Source organism: Phalacrocorax aristotelis, chromosome 3, assembly GCF_949628215.1.
Source record: "Phalacrocorax aristotelis chromosome 3, bGulAri2.1, whole genome shotgun sequence".
Taxonomy (NCBI): Eukaryota; Metazoa; Chordata; class Aves; order Suliformes; family Phalacrocoracidae; genus Phalacrocorax; species Phalacrocorax aristotelis.
The window spans coordinates 99,638,868-99,652,857 of NC_134278.1; the positions used below are offsets into that span (position 1 = coordinate 99,638,868).

Below are 13,990 nucleotides of genomic sequence, written 5' to 3' on the forward strand. Positions count from 1 at the left end.
ATTTCTTATAACTTGCCTTATTAAAGCAGCTCATGTGACAACCCACTTTTTTTTTGGGGGGGTAGGTTTTTCTTCATTTGCCTCCTGTGTTATTAGACCTAAGTTTTTAGGTTAACTTCAAACTGTTGTCTGATTTCTTGCCTGAATAGAAGTGTATCTTTTTCTCCTCTCTAGCTACAGACAGGCCAAGGCTGATGCAGTAGGAACTCCAGCTCAGATTATCTGCCTGAAAGATCCTAACTTCAAAATTATTTTTCTTAAAGGGCCTATTTTTGTTTAGTCAGTTCCTGAATTCAGAATTCCCTAATGTTGATGTTACTTCCTAGAAATCTCTGGGAATTAAATAAAATGCCAATAAAAAGAAAAAAAACAATTGCCAAAAGCAGTGCAGAATCATGATAGGCACTCTGCTGCTGAAAAAAGGATACATTTGCTTTGAGAAGGGACAGAGGAAGAGAAGAAAAAGTGTAAGTCCTTTTGCAAAATTACTGAATCAAATGACAAATCACTTTTTCCAGCAAACAAGTCTTGAATCAGAGTGTAGTGTTTTCCCCAATGCTTTTTATATGCTAAATGCAATAGCACTGTTCCCTGAGTCTTGGCTAAGGGAACAAGGTATATCTCTTGCTCAAGTTCACACTAAAGCAGCTTCCTTCCGTGGCTTCTATCCAAGAACTTCTTTGAGACCCTACTCTTCCCTTCCCCTGACACCAGACACGAGACAAATATCCAAGAAGCCCATGCCCTCATGCTACAGACTGAGATGATGCAAAGGAAACATGTCAGCTATTTCAGACAGTCCTTTCACCGTGACCCTCCTACAAGTCACATCAGAGGCACTCAGGGATTTCTCTCATGTTGGCCCTCAAGCCTCCATTGGCCAACTTGCAGCTTTTCCCTCTTTTCTTGTTGCTCCCCACACAAGGCACAGCTTATGTTAAACAGGGGACGGACCCTTGCTCAGTAATCCCTCACAGCGTCCCCAAGGCATGAGTGAGCTGCTGCAGGAGCAGTAATCTTGAAGTGACCTTGAAGACTCTTTAGAAAAACCTTCAGCAGCTTCACCCTCTGCCCATTTTAGCCTTATAAAGCACAAGTACTGAAGATCAGGGACTTGCCTTATCCAAGTTTATAATGGCCACCATATCAAGCACCATATTGGGCTATCCCTGGTTCAGGGCCAAGGCACTCCTGCATACATGGTGATCTCTCTCCCTTCACACATACTATGTTTGAAAGTATAACCAATGTTAGCAAAAATAAAGCACTCAGAATTCAGCATCACCCCAAGGATCATCCTAATTCAGTTTCTTTTTCTATCTGTATAGCATTATGATCAGAAGAGAGTGAAATCTTTAGCTAAAACATTAATGGATTAAAAAACATGTATTCAGCAACAGCAAATCATTTTGTGTCTTCCTCTGTTCCACTCAATTGCTTGTGTGAAGGAAAAGCATGAAACAATGAAAGAATGTGTTCTGAACATTTTTTAAAGGAGCATCTCAGTTTTTAAAATCTGACATAACTCTTCAAGGAGAATTTCCCTTTGAATGATCTTTAGAAAAGCCCAGCTATAGAAAATACTTTGTTCAGTCTAAACTAGAGCTCTCTTCCATTTCTCCAAACTGTGGGTGAACTAAAAGACCAGTTAATTGCAGAGCACCTGCTGTAGCTGATGCCTCCGGCCCCACCTCTAGTAATGCTTGAAGTACCCTGTGCAAAATCTCCATTACAAGTTGCACATGTTTCAATGGATGTAGACTGAGGGTCTGGGGATGAAAACACAGCCTAGAGCAGTTCCCATCTGATGGGAAACTGCAACTACTGCAGAGTTAGGAAAAGTGACGTTTCAAATGTACTCCTGACCCACCTCCCCCTTCAGGGACTCCCATATTAACCCAGCTCACTTTACAAGTCAAAAAGAGTTGTTTGTAATTCTCACCACTGACTATTGCTGTTTGAAAATCAAGCTGTTTTCTCTCTACCTTATATATTGCCCCCAGATATGAAGACTCCAAACCCTGAACGTAATTGGCAATTCTCTTGACAATGTACAAGGTAAAATAGAAGCAGCATGTTGCTCAACCACTCACTTGGATCGGGAACAATGGCAGCAGTTATAATTGCTATCTACCACTTAAATAACCAGATACTACATGACTCAGAAAACGGAGGCTAAGAGATTATAAGGACCAAGATGCCAGTTTGTCACAGGTACATTTCCAGCCAATTTTTTTTTTAAATGTCAGAGGCAATTAATGGTGGAGGCTAAGAAAAATATAGACTTAGATTAAATAGACCATACGCTATTGGCAGGATGCAACTACGCTTACTCTCTGGGAAGTGTATTCAAATAAGAAATAGTATCCCTTGGGTAAATTATAGGTATCTCTTTGCCGAGTAGTTTAGGTAGCTTAAACACCTGGGATTATATATCCTTACAGTTAGCACTGCAATGACCTAGAAACAAAGAGTTTATGAACATTTCTGCACAGGTGAAAGGTGCTCAACTGAAAAACTTCAGGAATGGGGCACTTTGACCCTTAAAACTGCAACCTTCCCTCTTCCTCTGTGGGGACCAACTCCCAGAAGCAACTGGATGCAGCACTGGCCTTTCAGGACATTTGAAATGCATTTACAGTTTTATTTACTTCCTGACCCTTGGCTCAAAACACCTGCAGCTCTATAAATGAAAAGCAACCACTTCTATTTAGCAACTTCTTCTGCCCCTTCTTCGTTCTTCCAGGAGACAAAGGCCATGCTTTGATGTCACTATGATACAGCATGGGTGTTGTGGTGATGTTTGAGAACTTCTGTTTGGGCTCCCCAGGCAGTTGGTGTCGTTGCCCTTCATCTTGCATGTTGTGTAGCAGGACAAAGCCTGGCTGGTCAGGAAACAGCTACAGGTGGAAATTTTGGTCAAACTGAGAAAAAAGACTTTTTTTAAGTGAAGCCTTCTTCAGCACTGATATGCCAGGTTTTTGTTCCAGATGAGCCCGTTGAGTGGCAGCCTCAACTTTTCTCCCTTGAGTATGTCATAGAAGAGCAGCTGGTGATGCTGCCTTAACCTCTATAATAGAAGAAAATGCTTTCCAATGTTGGTGTCGTGAACTCTGGGCTATGAGTGTACAGTTTAATTTTTTGGAGGAGAGCTCTGGCAAAGCCAATGACCTTTCATCCCACTGCTTCCTGAAAAAAACTCTGCAAAACTGTTGGATGCAATTGGTTTCCGTCAATGTGGTGGGGTGATGTTGGAAACTGTGTAGTGTTTGCTGAAAAAAAAAAAATCTTCAAAAGGGAAGTACTGGGAAGGAGAGGACCTATGCAAATTTTTGAAACTGATTCCACAAAAACTTTCATTCATCAGTTTAATCTTCATGGATCCAACAAAATTGAAGGGAATTCTCCAACACCTGGCTCACCTGACAAACTTTAAGCACTAGCAGCAGCAGGTTCTTCTTTTGGCAAGGTACATCAGTCCCTTTGCACATGAAATAACTCTCAGGGTATTCAAATAGGACAGACATTCATCCCACAGTGTGGTGCCTCAAAGTTATTGGTATTTGGGTTTCTAAGCTAGTTCATATGCTTTTGAAATCCCACACTTCTCTGTTGCTCCCAAATGGCAAAACCACCAGGGTGGTTAGTACTCAACAGAACTGTATCATAACATTTTATGCTAGTTTATACATTTTCAAAATGCCCCTGAGAGTCCTTTCTAGTATCCGTGTTTGTCTTTTGTCGGTCTAATGCTTAGTTACCATATCTTTGTCTTTCTCAGTCTGGAAATGGTGGCAACTAACTCCTCTACTTAGCATTTTTTAGTTACTCTTCTCCTATATCCCCTATTTCAAGAGGGATTATCCTCACGTGCTACAAAACTGTAAGGAGAGTGCTAGTGTAAAAAAACACAGCACCAGCTACATTCTCATTGGACCCAGATTTGAAGAAAGGCTGCCTGAGAAGCCCAGGTATTCAGCCAGCAGTAGGAGCTGCTTCCACAGAGGAGAATGGTCTCTTCACAGCAGCTCCACAGAGGACACCCAGACATCTGCACCCAGCACCTCCACACCTACCAAGACATGCAATAAAGTGTCGACACAGATTGGAAGAGCCTGTACCTCTGCACACACGATTTCTTTGACACTTTCAGGCCTTGGTGCAGCAGCATGCAGTGAGAAATTCAAGCCTTAGGCCCCATCCCCACAACACTGCATCCACAGCCCTGTTGGTATCCAGCTTGCAGCTTTTGCTCCATCTGATACTTTACCACATCACATTCCTTCAACACCAGGAATAGGGTTTCCCCCTTTCCATTCAGGCATCCACATTTAGCAGCTATGCAGTCTAACTGGGCTAGCCTGCTTCCCTTCTGTGAGCCACGGCTATCAACATTCATGCCAGCAGCAGCCTCTGCTGCTGCTATGCCAAGGCCATCACACTGCCAAGCTCCAGCATACCCTCATTGCACCTGCCATCCAAATAAGTCTTTTCTAGTTGTCCTGTCCTGTCTCTACAGTCCCACAGTCACTGTCTCGACATCCCAGGGGGTTGCCTGCAGGGAGATGAACTGGTTTGCTCCAGCCCAGGGAAGCCAAAGGCACCAGGCACTAGCGGTGCGCTCAGCAAAACACAGCAAAAGGGCAGTGTGTGGCAAATCCAGTAGCTGCACCAGCAGCAAATGGTACACAGCAGTGATGTACAGTGCAGACTGACCGTGAAAAGATTCCCTGAATTAGGTTCTAGGATAAAAGAGCTGAGTATGTGATTCTACCTCCCAATTTAAACTTCCATATGCCAGACGATGACAACTGCCTATTAAACTGTAACTGGGAATCAGCAGACAAACGCACTTCATCTCATGCCTTGTCCCAGTTACTTTAAAATAGGTATTGCTGAGTCAGTAGCTTGGATTACAGAAATCAGAGATCTTTAATAGAATTTTATGGCTTTTCAGGTTTGCACAAAGTCCTCTAGAAGCAGATCAAAGTGGGATCACTAGTTCTAGTGAGGTTCAGAGGTGGAAACAAGCTTCCTACAAAAATGTACCCAGTTAACTCATTAATGTTACAGAGGTTATCTTCCCTCCACACTTCCCACAGCAAGGATCCCTCCTTGCAGTGTTGCGCTCCCAATGTTCTCCTTGGGGTCTACTTCCCTGCTTAGCACGGTCTCCTTCCCCAAGGTGAAGGCCTTTAGCCCCTGGCCATCAGTGCTCTCATTCAGCAGCAGAGCTGTGAAACACCCAGGGTGGCATAACTCACAGTTGGCCTCTTCCATTGTATTTGCTGCAGCTTATCCTCTGGAAGCAGGTTGGGACCGATAGAGCTGACGTGAGCCGGGAAGGTGGCATCCTCAAACAACAGTCCTTGGCTCAGACACAAGGCTCGCAGATGGTTGAAGTCCTGGTTATTAAATTTCTTCAGGTTCTGAAGGCTTCCCTTTGCCCCTGTTTGCCAGCGCTGCTCCGACATCAGAGCAGAGCTGGCGGTGAGCATTGTGCCCTTTCCTGTGAAGGAGAGACATGGACTGCCATTAGTTCCTCAATCAAAATTGGTGCCTTAGGAGTGTGTGGGAAAATAAACACCTCCCCCCAGCCCAAGAGGATTGTGGAGCAGCAGCTTGAAAAGCTGAGGGCAGTCACAGTGACAAAATCCTTATTAGCTGGAAATGCCTGGGGAAAGAGCAGTCGTCAAATCCCAACTGGTTTATCTTAAACCAGTGCTGTCACTGCTACAAATTCAATTTTGAGTCTTCCCTGAGGACAGAGAGGAAAGCTGTTAGCTAGCCGCTGTGTTAGCATTGAGGTACATCTGCAACATAAGTACATGTAGGGGATAGAGCAGGAGATGCAGACACAGGGGAGGAGGGAGGTGGTGTGAGCAGGGAGGCTGCTCGGAGATATCCAGGACTCTTCTGGCCATGATCACACCTGTGCCCAAGGCATTTTTCAAGTTATTTATTTCATTACCACAAGTAAGCGCTTGACAGTCACTCCCTGTGAGACCTAAAGAAGGCACAGACTTGCCTTTCCTTGGGATCTGCTCCAAAGACCCTAGACAGATTAAGGGGTGGCTTCCTACCAGCTTACACAGACATCCCACCAGACTCCCTAAAGCTTCAGTGTTGAGATGGGACCAAGCTGCAACACCCAAACCCAGATCCCACCTGCACTACTTGCTCAAATGAGCATGCACCAAGGCCTGGGGATTTTGGACTCAGTAGTTCCTTTGGAGGCCAGCGTTTAAACAGATCTGAATTGTAGATTAATGTTTAAGCTGGGCAGTCATTGCGTGGCATCTGTAGCTATTCCAATCTGGAGCAGGTTCAAACCTCTCTTTGTTAGTGTGCCTAAAGGAAAGGGGCAATTCACTTAGGAAAAACAAACATTTTGCACACGCAGTGAAACCCTAGAATGGACAGACCTGCTGACACATCTGCTGGCACAGCTAGGGAAGGATGCAGGAGATAAAATGTCCCATTGTGGACTCTGTCCCCTTTACAGTCATCAAAGAGCACAGCAGGACTCTTGCCATCAAAGACCTACTTTTGCTCCAAAGGGAGGCAGTGCATCATCCATGGAGATGCTGGACTGTGGGGTTCAAGGGCTTTCTGGACACGAGAGAAGGGCACAGGAAGGTGTAAAACTTGCATGTTCGGACAGGCAGTGGCACCAGAGCTTTAAAGGAGCAATTTGTTCTGTCGAACCACAGTAGGGACTTTCAGGTGCACTTCCCAGAGCCAGGTGGATGTACAGAGATGCACACATGTGCACCATCTCCCGGGGATCTTTCTTCAGCTAACACGCTCCATTGTGAAGTTCAGAGAAGTAGCAGGAAGGCTGTTCAGCCTGCCTTGCCCCCGATTCCTCCAGCACCTTTCGTCATGCAAAATTACATATTGCTGGGTCAAAATATAATTTGAGATCCACACCAGCTTTCACCCTTCATTTGCACTTGCCTTCACAAAAACAAAACTTTAACTGGCCTGAGCTATAATTCCCATTTCGTACCTCTTCTTATGAAAAGAGTAGCCCCTGGTGAAGCCCTGCATTAGCAGACTTTTAAGATCAAGGTGGATCACTGTGATCACCTCCTCTGGCTTCTTGCATGAGAAGTGCCGCTGCACTTGATCCAGCAATTCCTGCCCCTAGCTCCTGGCTTCCACTTAAGATGTACCTTCAAATAAATTAGCACTGGACAATCCACCACATGCCCTGGGCAAGCCACTCCTATAGTTAATTAACTTTGCTGTGCTAATTTCTAGCCTGAAGTCACTTAGTTTCAGCTTCAAGCCACCAGATGACATAACTTTTCTTTTTTTTAATTGACAAAAGGGCTCTTTTCCTACCAGACAAATTTATCTGTAGATCTGATCCATTCCTGGTATGGTAAAAAGGGAGCAGATGGCTTCACAGTAAAAGCAAAACCTCAGATTTTTATTGTGAATCATTCACACATGTGAAAAACACAGACCAGCCACCCTGAAGGTATGATACAGCCCACCTACACATACACAGTTAGTGTCATCACCTTTCACGGTGCTTCAGGTCCCTTGGCCTCCTGGCATTGTAACAACAGCCTAGAAAAATAAGGAGTTTTGCATCTTCTTGTTTTAATTAAAAGGCCCACAAAAAAAATCAGGTGGAATTCAGAAATCACCCTTGGCCAACAAGAAGAGAGAACATTCCCCTTGGGCCTGCATTTTTTAATACAATGGAAATAAATCTCATGTAATGTACCATAACATGACAAGGGAATGGATTCTTCTTAACAAATACTCATTTGAAACTGTGCCCAGGCCCCATGCATGCTAAGATCTATTTCTTGCAAGTGTTCCAGCAAAACTGATTACTAATTCCAAAACTCAAATTAAAACTAACAGAGCTTGAAGGCTGGGTCTGACACACGTTCCCTCTCTTCTGACAGCGAACAAGAGTTTTTAGCATGCGTGTCTCTGTGTGTGTGCGTGTTTAATTATGTTGTTTAACATATCCGGCATAAATTAGCAACCAGCCTGAAGAAAATAATACCCTTAACTACTTTTCCCTTGCAGGAATAACTTCATCAGCATTGTGTCTGGGGGCATACGTGCACAGATAGATAAGCTCTACATCCATCCACACCACTGCGCAGGCAGCCGATGGGGTCGCAAGCACCTGGCTAGTGCTGTCCTGTCCACAGCAGCATGCTCTGCAGGCCACCTCTTTCAGAGCAGCATCCTGAGCCCTGGCCACAGGTTGGCTCTTACAAGTGCAGCAGCAGCAGCAAAGATCACAACAGCTTCTAAAGCAGAATATTGCCTGCCTGATTGGGGAGCTTCTTACTGTTACTGAACTCTGAGGCAGAAAGACTTTAAAGGGAAAAAGGTAAAATGCAAAGGGTCTCAGATGCATTGCCCTTGGGCTGCTCCCTGCCACAAGACATGGGGAGAAAGGGAGGGATTTCAGGTACTCGCAAAAGTTGGTTCAAATATATTGTGAAATATTGGAGAAAAACAAGAGACTGACTCACAACTAAGGATGGAAATTATTCTTCAGAAGGGGTTAAACATACATTTACTTTGTCCTGGGATCTCCTCCAACCCATTTACTTATCTGAAATGGAGAAAGGAATCCCGCGCAACTTTGCCTCTACTGCTCTTTCTTGGTCCCTCTTCCTTCTCAGCTGAAAGAGGTCGTCCTTGCTGCCTGCCTCAGAGGGAGGGTAAAATGACAAAGGGTGAGGCAGGGGAGGGGAGCAGTGGAAAAGCTACAGAGAGGAGAAAAAGAGATCAGGTGTGACAGTTGGAAGGGATGGGAAGGGAGGAGGAGTCTCTGAGGATATCAGAGCAAAAAGTTTGGTGACCCCTGCAGAAACTGACCTGGGAAGCCCAAGCCCCCACCTTTTTCTGCATTAAACAGCTTGAAAGCTAACAGAAAAGGGTGTGTCTCATCTCCTTCCAGCACTCATTCACGAAAGATGTCAAGCAACTATTATAATCAGGTACTCAATGGCAGCAAATGCTACTGACAGCTAATTACACTTTGCATAAAGATTCGTGTCAGAGTACAGACATAATTTCCTTCAATGGCTTCTGTTATTTTTCACTGAGTAGAAAGTGGAAACAGGCAATTAGAAACATGTGTCTACTTCATAGCTGAACTATCCACCTTCCTCTCTCCACCGATTTTCTCAAAATATTTCAATTACATGTTGGCTCAGCTGGGTTTCTGTACTATAGGAAGAGCAGCTGAAATTCTCAAACACTTACAAAGAATACCAGAAAAGCCAAAAAGCCAGCAGCCCTTCTTCCCCTGTTCCCTCTCAAACACTCCAAAGTACCAACGTACATTTCAACTCACCCATAATGCTCAATATATGCTACAGTAATGCAACCGCTCATTCCCTCTAAGACCCTGTCATTCATGTATTTGGAGCATTGTAAAAGCTTCTGGGAGTCAGTTCTAGAACTGTCTTATAATGAAGGAAAGCATGAGTTTATTAGCTCTCCTTGTATTCAGAGAAAAACAAATGAGAGAGTGCTGCTTTTCAGCAGCTTGCCCACAGTGACAGCAAAATGTGGAGGCAGAGCAGGTACCTGAACTTGGGCATCCCAAACCCCAGACGGACAACAGCTCCTTGTACATACAATATGTGAAAGCCTTGAATACCTCAGAAAATCAAAACCAAAGCCAGGCACTTTGGCAAGCCTCTAGGAGATTACTTTCCCAATGCCTTCTTGCATGACCTTCTGCTCCAAACATTCTGTGAAGTACTCCCTTCTGGCTATTTATTAAGCCAATTTTCCCCTCATTTTGCATACATAGCATAGGACAGTTCCAGATACCTTTTTTCTACCTCATTTAACAGCAGCATGCAGTTACTACAGAGTCCTCGTCCTCTTAGGACCTCCACTCCCACTTGATCCAATTACTTCTGACAACTTACCGTTTTACTGTAAGGCTCTTTACAACAACGGCAAATTCATCTTTTCTTTCCCTCCAGGTAACATTAAGGATGGGGACTCTAATATATTTTGTCTCCCCAAGACAAATCCCTCCCAACGTGTCTGTAGTGATTTTCCAGCACTATCACTTGTATTTCACCTGCTTCATCTTGTACTAAGTAAAACAGTAAAGTGATGTTTTACCTGCAACGCCTCCTGTGTAACTCTCCAGCCAACACCAACAGAGTGATAGACAGGCTGGCACTATCCCCGTTCTCTTTTATAGAGTAGATTTTGCCATGCCTTAAGTAAACATAACCAAGTTGAAGTCAAGTCCGAGGCCAAAAGTAAGCAATCTGACTCAGGCATAATAATTTCAGAGACTCCATACTGTGGAGATTTAAATATATGGTTCTATTAGCCATCCACAATGAATTGTCTATCAACTTATGTTGGTTGATAGCTTCCTGTGGCTAACTGTTCAGTCACAGTTATTAAGAAAACAGGATTTGGTTGCACCTCATACACTTTCATGTTATCTATTTTCCTCCCCACACCACCAGGAAATGCAGCAATCATACTGGATCCAGGCACAGGCTGGCAGGACTCACCATGAGACAAGTTATCAGAGCCGTGTATCATTCCTTCTGCAGCAGTAAAAGCAGTGGATACTTTTAGGCCAGTATTTGGTAGCATTTACACTGGGCTTTTACTTAAATTCCACATCAGTTCACTCATTTGGATAGTTCATTTTGTCCAGGATTGCCTGAGGAAGCAAGAGTTATCCATACATTTAGGAGACCTAGGGGACTGGCCTCCATTATCCTAAAGCCCAAAGCCAAAGAATTAAAATGTACCTAGCAAAAGTATGGGAAGGGAGGAGGTTACTTCATTTTTGGGAGACCAAACAGAGATGGCCTACAGAGGCCCAAAATCCAAGGGAATGGCTGCAGCACGTTCTTAGGGACACATTCCCTGGCAGCAATATTAAGTGTATTCCTACAGAATGTAAATGTGTTTTTGAAGAAAAGGCCCTTGGTGTCCTGATGGACAGCAAGCTGAACAAGACCCAACAATGTGCCCTTGCCACAACGCAAACCGATGGCATCTTGGGCTGCATGAGCTGCAGCATAGCCAGTGGGTCAAAGCAGGGGGTCCTTCCCCTCAGCACAGTGCTTTTGAGACCATCTCTGCAAGACTGTGTCCAGTTTTGAGCTGTCCAGTGTAAGAGGGACACCAAAAGTGCAGCAAGTCCAGCAGAAACCCACCAGGATGGTTAGGGTGCTAGAGTACCCAGGTGAGAGAAGAGGCTGAGAGCCTAACTGCAGTCTCCCACTAATTAAGAGGCAGATACAGAGAAGGTGGAGCCAGACTCTTCCTGAAGGTGCACAGCAGACGTGCAGAAGTGATAGGCACAAGCAGCAGCAAGGGAAATTTCACATGATTGGAGAGAAAAAAGTTTTTCAGGGTGGTTCACCCCAGAACAGATGCCTGGGGAGACTGGAGCATCTCTACCCTTGGAGATGATAAGCTGGATGAGGCCATGGGCAACATCACCTAGCTTGGAAGTCTACTCTGCTTTGAGCTGTAGTGGGACTCAAAGACCTCCTGAAGCCAGTTCTCAGAGAACTGTCTCTATGCTTTACTGTTTCTGGAGCTGCAGCTCATGTAGCAGCATCCAGGCTGGTTTCAGGCCCCCTGAGCTCCGTGCAAGTGGGATAGAGCAGTGGCAGCACAGGAGTCCACAGTGGTTGCAAAGGTCACCTGAAGACCTGCATGGTTAGTACACTTTAAGTACTGTGCTAAGGCACTACTGCTGTCAGTACCCGAGCTAGCAAATGGAAAACCAGCTCAGGTTATAGTTGCCTGTACACAGCAGGTTAGGTACTTCATCCAATAAATTTTCCTCTCTTTTTCAAGCTACCACAGCTTATTCATCAAAAGAAAAGTTACTCGGCAGTGAATATTTATGAAGTTTAGCTTGGGGGTTACCAGAAAAACTTACCCATGCATAGTTCTTTCCTTAACCTAAGTAACAGAATCACCTGGGCTCAGAAATTTCATCAGAGCAAGACTTTCTACTTGGACTGTGGTCTCTATGAGGTGGGATGTTAGCAGTTCCCACAGCAGCTGGTGCCTAAGAGTCTGGGGAGATGAAAACATAAAAGTGCTCATGAAAAAAACAGTTCAGCTTGTTCATCAATGTTTAATTTTGTTCTGTGGGTCTCCAGAACTGGATCTTTAAAAGCTGGGCACTGCATCCTTCCTACTCACATCTTTAGGGCTCTCATTTCTTCATGAGAACTCAACTTTTAGCAAACCCTGATAGGAAATGCATCCATGTAAATTAGAACACAACCTGCCCCAGAGAGCAAAACAGGTGCAGTTTTCCTTTAAGAGCCATTTTCCACAACTGCTACATAAATAAAAGCTGATTGCACCAGAAGCAGGGTTTTCTCCATTGCAGGAATGGAGCTCTGGGGTGATAAATGTCAGTGCTGCTAGCTCATCTGACAGCACATGTGCTGTTAATCGCCTCCTCTCTGGGGAAACGGCAGGTATATTCCCCTCCAGGTATGGTGATTCATTGTCTGGAACTGATATCTCTGCTTAAATGGTGGATTAACATGATTTAAGAAATATTCATTGCAAAGTTGATTAGAAAGCACCATCACCAACCTGGCAGGAGATTTCAGTTATTGCAGCATGATGCCATTTTGAGATTGTCAGTTTTTCTGGAGGAAGGCTGTATTGATGAGTCCTTTTGCACAGTGGCTCCAAAGAAGGAAGCCAAGAAAGCAGAGGTATGTATGTGCAGCAATGAGCCTTTGGGTTATTTACTCTCCTGAGTGTTTGTGGAATCCCGCAAGGGGAAAAAAAAAAGGGGGGCATTTGACTGAAGAGCAAAGACTGTGCGTTGGGAAAGCAGGGGTGTGTTCTCCTAAAGGCACCCTGTAAGATTGTGGCAGATGCAACACTGCCCTGACTTGAGGTTTGCTTTTGCAGAGCAGGGACATTAATCCACCTCAGGGTACCTGCACAGCTTAATCCACTCATGAGCAAAAGATGCCGAGGGATCACTGGAAGCTCAAACTGCTTCTGCACTGTCAGCTACCACCTCAGGGCTGTTAAAACCACAAATAAAAGAGGGCCCCTATGCTTAGGGCCAACAGCTGCTGTGTGTTCCTTCCTCTGGTCCAGCAGGCACAGGCACCAAAGGGCAAACACCAAGTGCTGTTGAACACAGGTTTTCTATGAAGTTAGCACAGTTTGCAGGGTCTCAGCTGGCACTATAGAATTTCATCTGTTTTGGGATTTAATGAACCTTTATTCCTCTCTACCCTGGAATAAAAATACACCAAAAAATGCACAAGCCAGGGCTCCTTTTAAAAGCAATTTTACACTAAATATATTTATCTTCTCCTACCTTTGCCCAGCATTCCTGAGGGCAGACTGCTGTTCTGCTTAGCCAGCAGCCTCTCTGAAGCAGTGAGTTTTGTATCATCTTCTGGGGGAGGGGAGGGAAGGGATTGCAGGGAAGAGAACAGCATAACTTTCCCCAGGTACTGGTGGAATCTTTGGCATTAAGAAAGGCAAGTCTCCTCACTCCACCCACAGAGCTTATGTGCTGAAGTATTAAGACTGCTATCTTTTGCGACATTTAAGACATATGTCTTCATTTCTTACTTCCACTGCTTTTACCCTTGTGAAGACCACACTCTTTTTAGCAGAAATACTCCTAATTTACACCATGGTAACTAAAAGAAATGGGCTGGGAATTTTTTTCAGTGTAGTGAACACAACTATGTTTTGTGTAAAGGAGGGATCTTCCTTCCACCACCTTCACATTTGCTGCAGTCCCACTGCTTTTGCATTACTGGATTAATAGAGGAATGCTATCAATCCATTTCATTTCCAAGTTCATAACCTTGTATATGGGTCAAGTGTTACCATTTATTTGCTTCTCTTAGATAAGATGCAGGGAGGCTCTGAATAATATTTTTTATAGACAGTCTTTTTTGCTCTGTGTTTATGAACTCATATTTCTTGCAGGACCTGCCCT

At 44.4% G+C, this 13,990-nt stretch overlaps 1 protein-coding gene across 1 annotated transcript in view; it reads right to left on the reverse strand.

Moving 5' to 3' along the window:
• Positions 1-5,498, reverse strand: part of CAPN13 (calpain 13) — a 45,924-nt gene extending 40,426 nt beyond the window's left edge. Inside the window, exon 1 of the mRNA XM_075089885.1 lies at positions 5,265-5,498. Coding sequence (XP_074945986.1) covers positions 5,265-5,498 — 234 coding nt within the window. The remainder of the gene's footprint in view (positions 1-5,264) is intronic.
• Between the last annotated feature and the right edge of the window lie 8,492 nt (positions 5,499-13,990).